The sequence below is a fragment of the Pinus tabuliformis genome, chromosome 3_2 (assembly GCF_031772625.1).
Source record: "Pinus tabuliformis cultivar Carrire ecotype Pingquan chromosome 3_2, CPIR1, whole genome shotgun sequence".
NCBI lineage: Eukaryota > Viridiplantae > Streptophyta > Pinopsida > Pinales > Pinaceae > Pinus > Pinus tabuliformis.
Window position 1 is genome coordinate 1,096,739,877 of NC_142302.1, and position 18,706 is coordinate 1,096,758,582.

General features: G+C 33.7%; 1 protein-coding gene across 1 annotated transcript in view; it reads right to left on the reverse strand.

Moving 5' to 3' along the window:
- Nucleotides 1-684: 684 nt before the first annotated feature.
- Nucleotides 685-18,706, reverse strand: part of LOC149184494 (uncharacterized) — a 70,392-nt gene continuing 52,370 nt past the window's right edge. The window contains exon 5 of the mRNA XM_089417531.1: nt 685-1,027. Coding sequence (XP_089273657.1) covers nt 785-1,027 — 243 coding nt within the window. The 3' untranslated portion in view covers nt 685-784. The remainder of the gene's footprint in view (nt 1,028-18,706) is intronic.

An 18,706-nucleotide genomic window follows, 5' to 3' on the forward strand; every position in this document is an offset into this window, starting at 1 on the left:
TCCAAGATGATGAGGAGGTATTTTCATGTATAACACATTTAAGAAGATATCACAATTCAAATTTATAACTTAATATTTGTAAACAAATTTAAGGGTAATTGACAACATTCATAAAAATGACAGTAGTATCCCCATATATAACAATTCTCCATCAAAAAATCATTGACAATTTTCAATATACATATATGACTAATAAATCAACATTTATCATAGATATTATTATTCCAAGGTAAATTCACAACATTACATCCAAAAATAGTAATATCATCATACATAATGATTCTCCATAAAAAATCATTGACAATTTTCAACACATATATAAAGTAACAAGATAAGATTAATAATATCCTCATCATCTTTAATCAAATCAACTAAGATTCAAATGTGTGATTATCAGAGCAAAATCTTTACTGAACACCACTATTCTAAAGTAAATTCACAACATCCATCAAAAGATAGTAATATCATCATACATAACAATTCTTCATCAAAATAATGTTGATATTTTTCAATATATACATAAAGTAACAAGATAAAAACGATAATATCATCGTCATATTTAATTAAATCAACTAAAAGTCAATGTATGATTACCAAATAATTTTTTCATAGATATCATTATTCTAAGCTAAATTCACAACATCCATAAAAAATAGGAATCTCATTATACACAATAATTTTCCATAAAAAAATGTAAACAATTTTCAACATATTCATAAGGTAACAAGATAGTACCAATAGTATCATCATCATTATTCAAATCAGCTAAAATTCAAATGTATGATTACCATATTAATACATCCCAACTAAATATAAAAAATAATGCATGGCTAGCTAGCACCACAAAAGTCATAGTCAAGATCATCCTCACAATCGTTTCCATGATCATCATCCTGACCATCCTGATAATATCATCCAAATAATCATCACCAACACCATTTCCATCCTCATCATCATCGTCTCTGATATATGACGTAATCAAAACATAGTCTGTATCATCATCTTTGTGGTCATTACTTGTAGCGTTCTAGAAAAAAATTCAATAGTACATGTTAGTACTAATTCTACAACACAATGCATATTTTTATTGCAATTCTAACCATAAAATGAGGTAGGAAAAAATAAAATTTAATAGTACTAAAAAACAAAATGAAAATATGGTTTAAGATATATTGGAGATCCAACTAAGATTACACTTGTAATTTACATTAATTAGTAGATTTGTTTTTTAATGCATATGAAGTAGGTACCCATTTGTTATTCATATTATATTGTGAATGTTTCTTATGATGTCCATGCATGATTTGTAAATTAAAATTTACTGGAAGCTTTATTTCAAATTACAATTGTAATTCAGCTATGAAATAGAAGAAATTTTAACAAAAAAAGAATGTCACATGAAAAAGTAAATTGTCTTTAATGAAAAATAAGTCACATACAATATGAATGTCACATGAAATATTGAGTTGTTTTTAATGCATGTACTTTCCTATATGATAAAATGGATCCTAACGTTTGTTCAAGAACAAATGCTCACAAACAATTACTTCATTTTATCCATTATCACACTTAATCCATTATACCTAGTGACAATAATGATTCCATTCAAATTGCTTTGAAATCCCTAAATATAATGTAAAACAGAAAACTCCACGACCACGACCACGACCGCAATGCCCTCCCTTGCCTCGTCCACCATCAGAGACAATGAAATTGGAGTTATGACCAGGACAACAACCCCTCCCTTGCCTTGTGTCCCCCATCATAGGCATTGAACTTGGAATTAAGAGTCCTCATGTTTTCTTTGCTCTAATTAATCTCCAAGGAATCAAAACTTGATCAATATATCAAAGACTCCATCAAGGAATAGATTTATCGCAGGCGAAGATTAATAGGCTTTGCCAAGAGAGTGTAAAATAACACTTATCTCTGTTTTATGAAATAACTTGAGTGAGTGGAATGAATGGCGGGAAACACTTACAAGGGAAAGGAAGATTTTTGGTCGGTCCTTATTTCTATTATTATTTTTGCTTTTTAGAATAGAGGGAAGTGTTTAAAAAAATTCTAAAAATTATTTTAAATTTTAAAAATATATGTTTTCTTATGTTTTAGTTTGTTTTTTTAACATATATTTAGTTTTAGTATTTTTTTATTTTCTAAAAAAAGATATTTAGTTTTTGGTATTTTTTTTTATAACAAAAACTATATTTTGTTTTTATAAAAATGGATTTTAATCATTCCAATGACACTAAATTTGTGATTTTATGATAGAAGTTTAAATTGTATATAAAAAAGTAACTTAATGCCATGTGTTGTGTCACTGAGATGGGTATTATACATCTCTTCCTTGCTAAGTTATAGAATGCTCTTGGGTTTTCTTAATGCAATAAAATTAATTCTGCTCTTCTCATTATATCTTGAGATGTTCAACTCGCACCTAATAAAATAATAACGTTAAAACGGGTTTGCCTTTGTCCTTTGTAGATCTTTGTGCCCATTAGTCTTGGTCTTAATATATTAATTTTCTTATGGTGGCCTTGATTGGTCACTCCCAGTACTTGCATGCTTTTTAGTTTTTTATTAGTGACATTTTTAGGCTTGATAACATGTTATTTGATTTATGAAAATGTGCTATTGTCCATATTATTATTAAATATTAATATTAAGTATGTTGGTTTTGAGCATGGTTTAGAAAAAAGTTCCCAAAAGGTTTATAGATTGTATTTTATAATGTAATGATTCATTCCTTGATGAAATTGTTTTGGATATTTTTTTTAATGATTCATTGATTGATGAAATTATTATGGATATTTTTTCAATATATTAACTTGTATGTGATAAAGTCAAAAGTCACCTCTTTTTGAGATTTTCATTGGTCAATTTCCCTTAAGGCCAATAAGTTTACCATTCGGTCCCCAGTTGAGGAAATATAGGAGTCATGAAGTAGCATTGTCCAAGCACCTAAATATTGAACACATGTTTTTTTTAGTCACATTATACTTCCTTTGTGTGTAAATTCTCCATGAAAATAGTCTCATGGAACATGAGGGGCCTCAAAAGTAAAGTAAAACAAATACTCCTAAAAGAAAAATGGTACGCAAAGCACCCATTAATAATGTTGATATAAGAAACAAAAATATTAAGTGAAGTTCTACATCATATAATTAACAAATGGGGGAGGAATTGCCAAGTAGTAGCGATTGATGCTTAGAGATACTTGGGTGGAATGGCTATTATTTGGAATGATCAGGAAATCAAGGTTACCAATATGTTTACCTCTTTTTGCATTATGACAATACAATTTTAGTTAATTGACATCGAGGACTACTACCATGTATCCAATGTCTATGACCCCAATAACGCAAATGGAAAACCTCTATTTCCCAATTCTATTTCCATCACAAGTAATTTATACTCCCCATCTCCATGAATTATTGGGAGTGACTTCAATATTATCAAGTGTCTCAAGGAAAAGAAAGAATGAATCACAATGACCAAGAGATTTTGTAATCTATACCATCAAATCCCAAAAGTAGTCTCCATTAAAGTTCTCAAGCAATTATCTCCAACCCACACATGTGGATCAATGACATGTAATACATATGTGTGTGGTAACTAACTTAATACACTGTTCTAATAACTCCACAAACTTAAGTATTTCACTCTGTCACATAAATTGATCGAAGTGTGACATAAGTGCACCAAGAGTAGACATGAAGCCCTTAGGCAACAAACATTCCCTAGATCCTCAATTAGGTGCTTAAATGATGAAGTGAGAATGCAAGGTGAAAAGAGGACTTCATGATTTAACTGTCACAAACATGTGATCAAGTGTGACTAGGAGTGTATATATTCATATGTTTTCCAAATAGGGAGTGAATACATGAGTTACCATTCATTGGGCCTCATTTTTCTTTCTTTTTATTTTTCTTATATATAGGACTTAGGGAACAAGGTTTTCATAAGTTTGGCACAACTCATAGATATAAAATTTACATGAATTTTCATTTCAACCTTAGAGTTTAGACGTAGATAAATCATTATAGTGTATCTTTAATGATTTTGGCTTTCACTTTTTGATTTTCTTTCATCACAAATGACAAAAGGGGAAATATTTTTCCACAAATCTATGAATGCTAATCATAAAGGCGTCATGCAATGAAAACAAATTAATGATGTTATTCTCTATGAAAATGATGGGTATTCTTGAGAAAATCTTATGTTTGAGGATGTCTCCTCTCTGATTGAGATGGAGTGAGGGTGGACACCATATTATCCATGTGTCATGTACTATGGCCAGGACTAACAATCGTATGCCTAGTAAAGACATTAGTAGGGAGAATGGAGGAGTGGATAAACATCTAGGACCAATATTCTTTGAGAATTTGTACTTTGACTACGACTAACCGCTATAAGTCCAATACATTAATCCAAGATAAGAATAGTAATGAGGATCAACATTTCTTGGTGTCAAATATTATGACAGTGTATTAGGAAATGATCATGTGAGGACATACCTGGTGAACATCGTGGTGGGGTGAGTGCCTAGAGAGGAAGTGGTGTCCAAATTTATGCCTCCCAAAATTTTGGTCTGATCTAATAGAGAGATAGAAATTGTTAGTCAAGGCCTTGCTATTTTGACAATGTTTTTTATGATGATGTAAATCATCGTTGATGCTTATCAATCCAGATCCCTTCTTATATGAATATTTCAACTTGAGAGTACTTTTTTGTTTCATTATGAGTACCTCCCTAGTTTAGAGGGAGTGTCATCATTTTCATTATCGTCATCATTATTGTCATCATTGCATTATCGTCATAATCAGCATTCATGTCATCATCATCATCACCATTATGGACATTGTCGTCAATTGTTCATAATTATAGGTGTCGTAAGAAATATCATCGACCCAAAAAATGTTATGAGTGCTCGAAAAGGGTTGTTAGGACACATGATATATGCAAGAGAAATAACAACTTTATTTTTGAGAGATGATCGATGATCATCATCATCACTACCATTATCATCGTCGTTATAATTTTCATCATCCCCATCATCGTAATTAATGTGATTTCTATCATCATTGTTGTCATATTCGTCATGAACATCATAATCATCATTCATTCCATTATTGTTGTTGATGATGACCAATATCAAAATAATGATAATGATGACCAGAGGATGATGACTTGGAAGACGACGCCAAAGATAATGATTATGATTATGACCATGAAAACATTTAAAAATTAGGAAGATTCACCAAGGTCATTAGCATTGTCATCATCATCATTGTCATTGTAACCCCCATTTTCTTTATCTTCATTGTCATTATCATAATAATCAAAATTCATGTCATCATCATCATCTTCATTATCATCATCGTCATAGTTATTAACATTGTCATCAGTTGTTCATCATTGTCAATGTCATAAGAAATATCATCAACGCAAAAAACATGATGAGTGTTGGAAAATGGATGTAAAAGTGAACAAAAAAAAATGTGGGCAACAATAGACGTAAAATTGGATGAAGAGTGGACACAACATAAATAGATGCAAAACAAGACAAAAAAATTGACACAAAAGTGGATAAAAAAATAGACGGAATAGTTGATGCAAACTTGGACACAAAATAGGATGCAAACACCAGTTAAGAAGTGGAAGACGACATGGGTGCAATAGTAGGCATAAAACTTAGCATGATTTGTGGTGAAACAAATTTGGATACAACAACAAACACAAAAAAAGACATAAACTTGGATGTAAAAAGGGATGTAAACATGGACCAAACATGGGTGCAATAGTGGACACAAAATTAGATGCAAAATTGGACGCATCAGAAGTGGATGTAAAAGTAGATGCAAAATGGGATGCAAAAAACATAAACAATATTTGATGCAAACTTGGACACAAAAGAGGATGCAAATGTGGATGCAAAAGTGGAAGAAAATGTGGGTTGCAATGATAGGCACAAGATATGGCACAACAAAATTGGATGAGAAAGTGGATGTAATAACAGACACAAAAAAGATGCAAACTTAGATGCAAGACAAGATGCAATAAGGGATGTAAAAGTGGATGCAAACATGGGTGCAACAGGAGAAACAAAATTGGATGCAAAATATGGATGCAATGGAAGTAGATGCAAAAGAAGATACAAAATGAGACGCAAAACCCAACACAAAAGTGGATGAAAAAATAGATGCAATATTTGATGCAAAAGAGGATGCGAAGATCGATGCAAAATTGGAAGAAAACGTGGGTACAACAGTAAGTACAAAACGTGGCACAAATTGTGTCACAACAAAAGTGGATGTAATGATAGATGCAAAAAAAGAAGCAAATGAAGATGAAAAATAAGATGCAAAAAGGGATGCAAAATTGGATGTAAACATCGGTGTAACAATGGATGCAGAATAGGATGCAAAAGTTGACGCAACAAAATTCGATGCAAAAATAGATGCAATATGAGAAACAAAACTTGATGCAAATCTTGATGCAAAAGTGGATACAAAAAGGGATGCGAAAATAGATGTAAAAGTCGATGAAATCTAGATGTATATGCGGATGCAAATTTAGAAGCAAAAATGGGTGCAAAGGGAGGTGTGAATCTAGGTGAAAATTATGGCACAAGAAAATTGTATGCAATAGTGGACATGATAACCTATGAAAAATAGGATGTTAATATGGATGAAAAAAAAGATGTAAAAGTGGATGCAACAAAAGTAGATGTAAAATTAGATGCAAAACTAGAGACAAACCTCGATGTAAAACTTGGCGCAAAGGGGATGCAGAAAATGATGCAAAAATATATGCAAAAAATGATTTAAAAAATAATGCAAAAGAAGATGCAAGAGATGATGCAAAATTTGATGCAAGTGTAGGTGCAAAAAGTGGATACAATAGAGGATGCACAAGTTGGTGAAACAAAATTAGGTGCCAAACTTGATGCAAAAATTGGTGCAAAGGATGGCATAAAACTTGGCATAAAACCTGGTGTAAAACTTGGTGTAAAATCTAGTGCAAAACCTATTACAATACTTGGTGCTAAACTTGTTGTAAGACTTGGTGCAAACTTTGCATCATGTTTTGCACAATATTTGATAAATGGACACAAATAGCACAAAAAATGAGCTCTGGACGCCAAAAAAGGAAGCAAAAAGGGATGCTAATCACAAGGTTTTGTTGCAGTGTTTGATGAAGTAAACACACACACTCATAATAAGAAGAAGATCAAGATAAGATAAATAGTAAAATCATTTCAAAAATTGTTATCAAGTATAGAAGAATCTATCTAATGCTAACTACCCTAGATTCTTCAACATGATATCAGAGCTAAGGTGCTGAAGTCAAGTGAAGGGCAGTGAAAGAGACATACAAGGATCTGTCTTCAAGGACATCAAAGCAGGTTGAAAGGATTAAAGGAGGAAGTATACAGTAAGCAAGTCTACAACAGTCATGGAGAATTAACTTCAGTAATTATAGTCATGCACTCAACTCATGCTCAGTTTGATGGAGTGTGTTTGTGATCCTCACTTCTTGATCATTGAAATTTCTCCATGCCATAAAAGATAGTGTCGGGTATATATAGATATTGCAGAAGTAATCCAAGGAATACCTCTCACAATCCATGATTACATCATTGTCTCAGTACAATTATTACATCAAGGCAGTTTCGGTGATGAGATAGTCTATATATATAGTGCCACCCACAATTTAGTTATGTTATTCATTGACAAGTTTGGGCTGTCAATACATTCCCTCTCTACACAATGTACATAGACATCACCGTACAATGCCATATCAATATAATTGTCATAGTCTCAAATTCTGTCTATGATTATGATCTCAATGGCATGGTGCTCGGATTAGAACATAGTATCACTAACATGTCAACAATATGTTGAAGTCGAAAGTACTTTAAAAATGAATTGGGAAGGTCGTGAAACAATCTCGGTGATGTCAAAACCACTGTTGTCATGGTGCTAGAAGGCCTCCAATGAGTTCGTGATGAAAGGATACTAATGATGAGTAGCTCAAGTTAAAAAAGAAAAAAGAAAAAAAGACATCAAGGTGTAGATCTCCTCTTCACACACCAAGTAAGTATATTTCAATTTTGGTTAAATGATTTCATGCAAGGGGATTATTAAATCGGTTAAATAATCGAAAGTCCTTGCATAGAATAAGGAGGATTGTCATAATCCTCATAGAAAAGAGAACTCATTGATATCTATGAAAAGGTCTATGGAGGTCAAGCATTGTTTGAATGCATCAAGAGACTCATATGATTCATATTATATCACTCAAAAGTCCTCTCATACCTAAATAGCAGAAGAGAAGACATAAAGAGAGATATATGATATACTAGATAGTCTCTTGGAAATTAACGTAAAGAAGGTCATATCACTGAGACCTACACAATAGTAAAGGTATCAAATAATGAAGGAATAACTTCATGAAGATCTAGGAAGGATGATAAGAAGGAAGTCATAATTGATGGGAAAGGTAACAAATATCAATGAACAAAGAAGGTTTCCTCACCCGACAATTTGTGGTCTCTATGCTAAATAGAGAAAGGAAAGTTGCAGTCTATAGTATTAAAGGATGAAAGAATTGAACCATGTGCAAAAAAGAAAGGCAAGGTTAGTCCTCAAGCAAAGACAAAAATAAGTAAATTTAATATTCAATGCTATCTAAAGATTTTGGAAGTTCATATCACTGAAAGATGGAGGAAGCTAAAGAAAAGGTCCAAGGAAAGAGGGACTATCAAATCTCTCCTATGAGTAAGATAGTATCCCTCACAAAAGGATCCTATCATAAGATCCTATAGCTTGTGTTATAAGATATGACATTGTTAATAAGATGTATCATGGCATCATGAAAGCATTAGAAGCAAGGGCTCGTGACATCACCATGATTATCATGAAGGACAAAATCCATGGTGGTCAAACATGAAGGATATAGCTCTTGGGAATCTCATTGAACATTGAAGGAAAGAAAGATGACATACAGGACAAGGCTCATCATACATTAAGGCAAAAAGGAAACATCTGCCAGATAGGGATATGGAAGATCCTTATGATTCTTTGAAGGAATCCTCATTAGAGGGTTCACTAATCTAGATAGGGAGCAAGTGTTTCATCAAGAACTCCAACTTATGAAATTAATGGGATAATGGTGTGATGACATGAAGCGGATCAAGGGATTGAAGATCTTTTCAATGAAGGGAGCTACTGGAAGAAGCCTAGATGACCTAAAGGTAAAATAAGGTATGTATGCTTGTATGTTATAATGTCATGTCATGTCATATGGTTGCAAGTAACATGAATCATTACTTCTATTTTGAGAAGCATTATCAAGAAAGAATGCGAGAAGGCGTAAGTCACACTAGATGAAATCAACATAAAATGTCCTCATATGAAGTATGAGGTAGTTGACTAAGAAACTCTGATTGAAAGCTCCTGGAAATGGAATGTGTGAGGAAGGAAGATATCATGAGATGTGCAACCATGATGAAGGAAATCAACATCCAAAAGACCAAGAAGATTTGATTAGGAAATATCCTAGAAAGATATGAAGACTCTGATGAAAGTCTGAAAAATATGAAGATCCTTAACAATAGATATATTTGGGAGATGTGTCAACATGAAGATGTCATGATGAAGAGCCATCTCGAAAGGTACAACTTTATTTAATGTTTTGATTTATTGAATAATATATGGATGAATTCATGCAGGGCTACTCACATAAAAGTTGTAAGTACAAGTAGAACTAGCATTCATGTGGTGGATGGAATTTCTTGAAAGAAACATTATGAGGAAGAAGTAGCCATATGATGAAGGTTCCAGATATGTATCAAAAAGGCCACTTTCCATGAAGAAAGGATTGACATAACAAACCAAGAAGGAAGTGATGGATGGCTAATGCCCTACAAAGAAGAAGCTCAACTAAATTTCATGAAATTAAGAAGAGAAGTTGATCAAGCAACTGAAGAACCCACAAAAAAGAAGTTGATGATATATAAGAAGAGTCCCTAGCTAAGAGGGAGCTCTCATGGATCCCTAATCAAGAGGGAGTTTGAATTAGATCATCCCTGATTACAAAGGAGTGACAATTATGTTTTTCTATTTCATGTGTCATGCACTAGACCAGGACTAACAACTGTAAGTCTAGATGAAGGCCATGAATGGAAATGTAGAAACATGAAAGACACAACATTCTTGTCTTCACATGGGAAGAAAAATGGAAGGTTGGGTAATCATTTGGCATTCGATACTCTTTGAAGACGTGTAGGGCATCCAAGATAAGAGTAGGAAAGAGGAACAATATTATTTGAGCGCTTGGAACCCAAGATAAGAATAGGCCTAGAAGGTCATACTCAGTGAACACCCGGGTCGGTAGGTACCTTGAGAGACAATGACGAAGGAATCTATAAATCATTGGTCTCGCGAGCATTGTAGCTCATGGTCTCATGGAGAGATGGAGATGTTAGTCAAGGCCTTGCATTATGACAATGTTGATTGATATGATGGTATACAGATGGGGTTTCCAATCTGATTCTTCTTATGAGAAAATCTTCAGATTGAGAACGACCAAGTACCATTGTAAATACCTCCCTAGTTAAGAGGGAGTGTTGAAGAAAAGTGTAACTAGGTTCGGTATTTGTCAATGTAATTTTGATCTTTGTACTTGTCAAGAAAAAGAATTATAATTTTTATAAATAATATGAATGAGTTTCTTGCTCATTCCATAGGTCTAGGAAAGTCAAAGAGTTAAAATTATATTTAATAGCTCTACTTGAGCATCTATGTAATGAAAATGGGTCAACCTAGTGTCTAGCAGCCCTCCAAGACAAGCACCATCCTTCAAAGAAGTCTGCAAGCAAAGCGATGAATAACATCATGTCGGCCTGCATAAAAATAAATTAAATAATTAAAAGATGACATGTTGTTTCACCTCGATAAGTCGGCTCAAATCTAGTCATAACTCCTATATATACCCAGCTGAGGTATCCGAAAAAATATAGAAAAAATATCGGATATCTCTGAAGTTTCCAAAGGTATAGTTCAAGACTTCGAATGGCACAATAAGACAGAAAATCTCGGATAGCTTAGTGAAGACAATATCTCAGACTTGTCTGATATATCTCACAGGATCTCGGAAATGATGGCAAAGCCTCCTCCTTAATGACACAGTCTCGGTGACGGAGAAGAATTCGTTGAAGTAAACCACAGTGGCATAAAAAATCTCGGCATAAACATGATAGGAAGATACTTTGTCTCAAGAGTGCAGTGATATGATCTCATTGAAGACATAGTCATAAGACTATAATATCAGTTAAGGGTGCAACCATGAGACAATCATGATCTCAATGAAGCTAAGGACAAACATTAGTCATATATGTGGAAACCTCATTGAATATTTCGATAAAGGAGTAGTCTTGAAGCAGCTATGATGATGATCTCAGTTGTAACGAAGGAAGAGGATTGGTGTCTTGGTCTTGGAGTGGCATAGAGGGTTAAGTATAATGGTCTTGGTGTTCGTCAATAAGAATCTCTATAAGAAGAATTATGTGTGGGTTTTCCTCTCCAAGAGGGAGAGGTTTTTGCCCTGGTAGAATGTCAACTTCTTGTGTTCTTGTCTCTTTGTTTTGGTAGCAGTTTGATGAAGTAAACACACACACTCATAATAAGAAGATCAAGATAAGATAAATAGTAAAATCATTTCACAAATTGTTATCAAGTATAGAAGAATATATCTAATGCTAACTGCCCTAGATTCTTCAACATTAATTGTTTGTGAATTACTTCAACGGGTTGATAATTCATGTCTGAAGCAGCTATGATGATAATCTCAGTTGTAATGAAGGAAGAGGATTGGTGTCTTGGTCTTGGAGTGGCATAGAGGGTCAAGTATAATGGTCTTGGTGTTCATCAATAAGAATCTCTATAAGAAGAATTATGTGTGGGTTTTCCTCTCCAAGAGGGAGAGGTTTTTGCCTTGGCAGAATGTCAACTTCTTGTGTTCTTGTCTCTTTGTTTTGGTAGCAGTTTGATGAAGTAAACACACGCACTCATAATAAGAAGATCAAGATAAGATAAATAGTAAAATCATTTCACAAATTGTTATCAAGTATAGAAGAATATATCTAATACTAACTGTCCTAGATTCTTCAACATTAATTGTCTGTGAATTACTTCAACTGGTTGATAATTTATGTCGTGCACACATATTAGTACAAAGTATTGAAATCTAATAAGAAAAATGATTTTAATATGATTTTAACCATGCATCTAAGAATGAATGCAACTATTATGAGTTTTCTAAACTTCAAAATAAACACCTATTAATACCTCCCCGACAACGACACCAAAATGTTGGGTGATTTAATTGTGAGTTAAACCCATGTCATTAATTGTCAACCCGAGGTTCATAGAAATGATGAGGTATAACTGTACTATATGTACTAGGCATTTGTTTATCAGAATAGATTAATCTAATGCAATTGAAACTAACTACAAAGTTAATTAAATGAATCCAATCCAAACCAAACCAAACATAAAGAAATTGAAATCACACTTGCATAAAGGAAATCACACTTGCTTGAAATTGAAATCACACTTGCAGAATTGAAATCACACTCACACTTGCATAGTTGAAATCACACCACACTTGCATAATTGAAATCACACTGACACTTGCTGAAATGAAATCACACTTGCTGAAAGGAAAATCACACTTGCATGAAATGAAAACACACTTGCTAAAAGGAAAAGAACACTTGCATAAAATGAAAACACACGTACTGAAAAGAAATGAAATAACATAACTATACTATGTTACCAATATGTACAAATATGTGAAAAATGTGGTTGATGGGGGCCCTCCATTCCTCAGCAAGCACACCGAACAACGGTCACATCTTGGAGATCAAAGTAGCAGTATGTATTTCATAAAATGAAGTTACAATATATTACAAGAATATTCTCTCCTCACTTTACAAATCACATCTTGGATGGAACTTGGAACCTCCAACTGGCAACTAACACTAACACTAACACTAACACTTAACCACTGGCTACTACTAAAAACTTACAATTGACAACCAACAACCCTTTGTATGAAGGGTGCACTCCTATTTATACAAAAATTGAGGATAATTATACAATAAATATAGATCCTTGGATCTCTCTAAATCCACATTTATCTCTTGTGGTTAGAACCAATCACCTAAAAATGTAAGATACAAAATCCTCTCATCCATAATTATTCTCCTTTGAATGTGAATAGTTAATGATCCACATCTTCTACAATTATTCCACAAATCTTCATGAGTTGAAATTTGAAATTCGAATTTGTGGTTGGGTGGCCAAATATGACCCTTCTAAAATCTCCAAGTAGGCCTATAATATCACAAAACTCATAACAATTATATATATATATATATATATATATATATATATATATATATGAAAATATGTTAATTTCCTAATATTTAATCACAAATTCACTTAAAATACTTAAAATAAATTACTTGGAAAATAATAATAATAAACCCATATGATTATGAAAATGATTTCTTCAAGAAATAATGGTTGATGGACCTAGGGAAGAGTCTAATCTATCTCATATGCATCATGTTCACTACACTAATTCTATGGGAAGATTGGGAGGCTTGGGTACTAGATGGAATACCACCCTTCTCCATTGTTCACCCACATGGGACTCCAGGTCTTGTCGATATACTACTTTTATTTATAGGGATGATGGCTTCTCTTTTACTAGCCTAAACATTTACAGTGCTTATCTAGAGAGGAAGATTTTATAGGAAAACATTTCAATTTCCCCTGTTTTGGAACATATTTTATTTGGCTCAGGGGGGGAATTAAATTCCACATTAGGGAAATATGAAATTTGGGGACCCTTGGTCCATCTTGACCCTCTAGCAGATTATTTTGTGGATAGTATTAAGGACTTAGATTTATTGGATGTCCTCCCTATAAAACTTCTCCCAACTTGGTCAAATAATAGAACATGTCTTGAATACATTTTCAAGAGATTTGACCACTTCCTCATCTCAGAAAATATTCTGGATCAAAATATTCAAATACACCAATGGGTTGCTTATAGGGGAGTGTCAGATCACAATCCAATCATCTTGGACATGACACCAGGATCCCAAAATCATTTGGGGCCCTTCATATTGATTGCTAGTTGGCTTGATCACCCATCCCTTATGAAAAAAATCAAGGAGGTTTAGTATATTTATGATCCAGCTTTCAGATCATCTCCTCTGATACAATTCCATGGAAAACTTAGAAAATATGAAAGAAACTATATCACAATGGGAAAAGGAGAAAAAACTCTAGGATGGGAGGGCCTTATCTAAAATTTAGGACAAATTAAAAGATCTCCTAGAAAATGGGAACCACTCCTCCCTCTTTGATGAGTAATTAATTGCTCAAAAAGACCTGGAAGGGAAAAAAGGGTCCTTCTTTTGGAGAAGGAGAAGGAATGGTGTCTAAAGAGTAGAGGCCTTTGGCTTCAGGAAAGGGACGAAAATATGAAATATTTACACATAATGGCAAAACATCAGAAATCCATAAGGTTGATGACTCCAAAGTTACTTCCTTCAAGAAAATTGTAGAGGAGGGTATGTCATACTTCAAGGACATTTTCAAAAAGCTTGGAAGAGAAAACATAGACAACATCCTTAAAATGGTTACCTTCCACCCCTGCTTTATCAATGAAGATGACAATGGTGAGCTTATGAAAGAAATCACCAGACCAGAGTGAGAAGTTATATTACATAGCTTCCAAAAGGATAAAAACCTAGGCCTAGATTACCTCTCCATTGAATTTTATCAGGCTTGTTTCAATTTTATTTGTGATGATTTACGGAGAGTGTTGGAATACTTTAGGAAAGCTAGGATATTTTTAGCCCTTTTCAACACTAGCTTCATCACCCTCCTTCCAAAATCTGATAAACCTATCTCTTTTGATCAATTTTGACCCATTTATCTATGCAGTTATATTTATAAAATCATCTCAAATATAATAGTTGTTCAATTAAAGTCATCTCTCTAAACACATTTATTTAGAACAATTTGGTTTTCTAAAGGATCAACAAATCCACAAGGTGATTAGTGCTGCTCAAGGTGGTCACCACTCTACCATATACACAAGAAAAAAGCAATTATCTACAAAGTAGATTTGTCAAAGGCCTTTAATAGAGTGGATTCGCTCTACATTAGATTGATTCTCCTTCATCTTGGTTACAACCCTTATTTTGTAAATTGGATTTGTAGTTATATAAGTACTTCTTCTATGGATGTTCTGATCAATTGATTGGGTTCATCATTATTTAATTCTCAAAGAAGTCTTAGGCAGGGTTTTCCCTTGTCCCCTCCCCTTTTTCTCCTTGTGGTTAAATCTCTCAGTAGGGCTATCCTCGATGGAAACATACAACATCATATTAGAGGTATTGAGATCTCCCTTGCATGTTCTCTCACATATCTCTTATTTTTGGATGATAGCATCCTCTTTCTTCCAATGGATGTTGGCATTTTTCAAACCATAAACCACATCCTAGAATTATTCTCCATGGCTACAGGTAAATATATAAATAATGCAAAGTCTACTCTGTTTGGGAATGCACTTGATCAAGAATATTTTGACCTTCTCTTTAGAATTCTCCCATCTTTCCTATTGACTATTGGAGACCCCCTAAAATATGTGGGATTCATTTTAAAACCTAACAATTATAAAAAATAGGATCAAGCTTTGTGCATTGCCAAAATTGAGCTTAGAATAAAAAACTGGTGGAATTGATGGCTATCTAGAGCTGGTAGGTTGATCCTTTGCAAGGTAGTGTGATTAAAGCAACTCTTGTATATTGGGCTTTTCTAGCATGGGTTCTATTGGGAATCCTTCATAAAATTAACAAATCTCCTTATGATACCTTTGGGCTGGGAAACATGATTATAGACCCTTTTCTCTCACTTCTTCATCCTCCATTGCCCTTCCAAAGCCTCTAGGAGGATGGGGACTAAAAAACCTCATATGGTTCTCACAAGTATTAATTGATAAATGAGTATGGTAGTTGATTCAAGGCACTATACTCTAGATTGAATCTATGGTAAGAAGTACATTCACCCAATGAATATTATGGATTTGCTCAAAGCCCATAGAATACCATCTCATAATAGCTCTAAAGTTTGGAAAGCTATAATAAAATATACAAATATCATTATACAAGGCCTAAGATGGAAAATTGGATATGGTTCAAAAATTCTTGTTGGGAAGGACCCTTGGATTGGAAGCAGGGAATCTCATATCCTCTCAGATAACCTTATTCATGATCTAAATTCTCAAGGTATCTTCTTCTTGAATCAGGGCTCGACTTGGATGGGCTTCCTGGGTTAACAAGCATGGCAGAGGGCCGAGGATTTAGATATTGAGGGTGATTTATATCTTGAATGTAACTGGTATATCAATTCTCTTCACCATAATATAGTCTCTCTCTCTCACCCTCGAAGACACATTGGGTTGGTCATATTCTCCTAATGCATCTATAGCCCAAAATATGGGTACAAAATAGATGTTCACTATGTTTGTAGGATGCAAAAAATATCCCCCATCTCTTCAATCAATGTCCCTTCATAGTAAACATATGGAGAGAAATTCAAAAATACATTAGAACAAACCATACTTGGCAAGGGAACTCTGTGGATGAATGTCTTAAAGTATGGCTAGTTAGGAAGCCCCATAACAACATGAAATATCTCCCCTTAACTATTTGTTGGGGCATATATCTTGAAAAAATAGCTCAATTTTTTAAATTTAAGGACAATCCTATATCAAAGTTGTTATAAATAGTCTAGCCCTCCAGACTTCTCTTCCAATTCATTAGCCCAATATAAGAATTCAAAATGGTTTTGAAGATGAAATTTCAAAACACAAATCGTGGGCTTTATTCGATGGAGCATCACGACAAAATTCTTCCTTGGGTGGCCCAAGAGGCATTATCTCTCTGACATGTTCTCACTTTTTCTCTTTCTCATGCAATATTTGGCGGGACTCAAACAACTATGATGAAATATTTGTACTTAAATTACTATTATAATTGGTTAATTTTCTGCATATCTCTTATCTCAATATCTTTGAAGAGTCCCTAATTGTTATAAAATAGATGCATGGTACTACTAGAATGAAAAAATGTGTTCTCCTTCAATTATATCAAAATGTTATCCAAAGAGAAAGAAATTTTGCTCACATTTCCTTCACATATATCTATAGGGAACAAAACAAAACAATTGATCAACTTTCGAAGGGAGGACTGGCACTAGATCAGGGATAATGCAAAATCAAAGAAATTAATGAAGGCTTAATCAACCACCACTAGCTATGTCCATGAGCATATTTAATCATTCAATTATTCCCTTCTACAATATTTTTACTATGGTTTATCAACACCTTACTTGACAACAAATTCAATATATTTTTTTATCGCTATATAACATTTTTTTGCTAGGGCACACAGGTTTTTGGTCTTTTTTATTATGGAAGGAAAGGGACTTAAAAACAGACATGTTATCATCCCTTCCACCACTTTCTTTCCCATCAATTTTTCAAAGAACATGTTTTACAATGATAGCATAATCCTTGTAGGGAAATGTATGGTGTTATATGGTTTTATCATGACCTTTCTTTTGAAGAAGAATGTAGATGTATTAGGCCAGTTATGGAGCAACAATAGATGAATTAGAAGCATTATTTATGTAATGAAAAAATGTACTCATCATACCAGACCTATTTTTGGGGCCTTTGGGCCATTGGAATGCTACAACTTCTACGTTATATGTATTTTGTTTTGGTTGTAAATAGAATACATGTTTTTTTCCTTCGAAAAAAGCATATCACACACTTACTTTACTGTGTTATTGATTTTCGTGTGTTCCAATAGTGATATCAATGCATGCATATTCCTACCTTGATTGATAGTTTGTGAGTCGTCATTGAGTTCCCCTCAACATGGGAATGTGTTCTTGCCTAAACTTGAATTTTTGTTCCTTTCCATGTCTATCTGCAACCTATCAAAGCTCCAAGTGTTCTTCCTTTTATGGATGCCCTTCCGTAACATCTCAAAGTTTTGAGTGCCCCTTTTTCTGTGTACTCTTGTGTGCTAGGTGATTTGTGTTGAAGAGACCCTATGCTCTCATGTGTGGCCATCCTTGACCACAGGTTTGTCACCTTCCTCAATTTGGGTGCCATTATTTCTAAGTATATTGGGCTTTGAGTGTGTCAATTTGTTGTCTCATGCTTTGTGTGAAATAGTTGCCACTCCCATGAGGGTAGTTGGCACTTAGTATGGTCATATACCTTATTTTTGCTACTTGGGCATTGTCCAAATCATGATTTTATTGCTCATACTTAGTGATCTATGTGAATGATTTCCTACAACCATTTATTCTTATCTCAATATATTTTTGAGACAACTAATTGACATTTCATTGTTCCATCCATTTTAGTTTGTGGTTAATAGACTATTGTCCATTAGAAAATAATTGGAATTTGGGTGTTATTTCTATGTGAATGAAAAGAAAAAGCATTAGAATTAATGAAACCATACTACTAAACGTGGGAATTAATACAAATGGATTTGTGGGTCACTCATCTCTTTATTAACTCCATTTAGGGTGTTGGT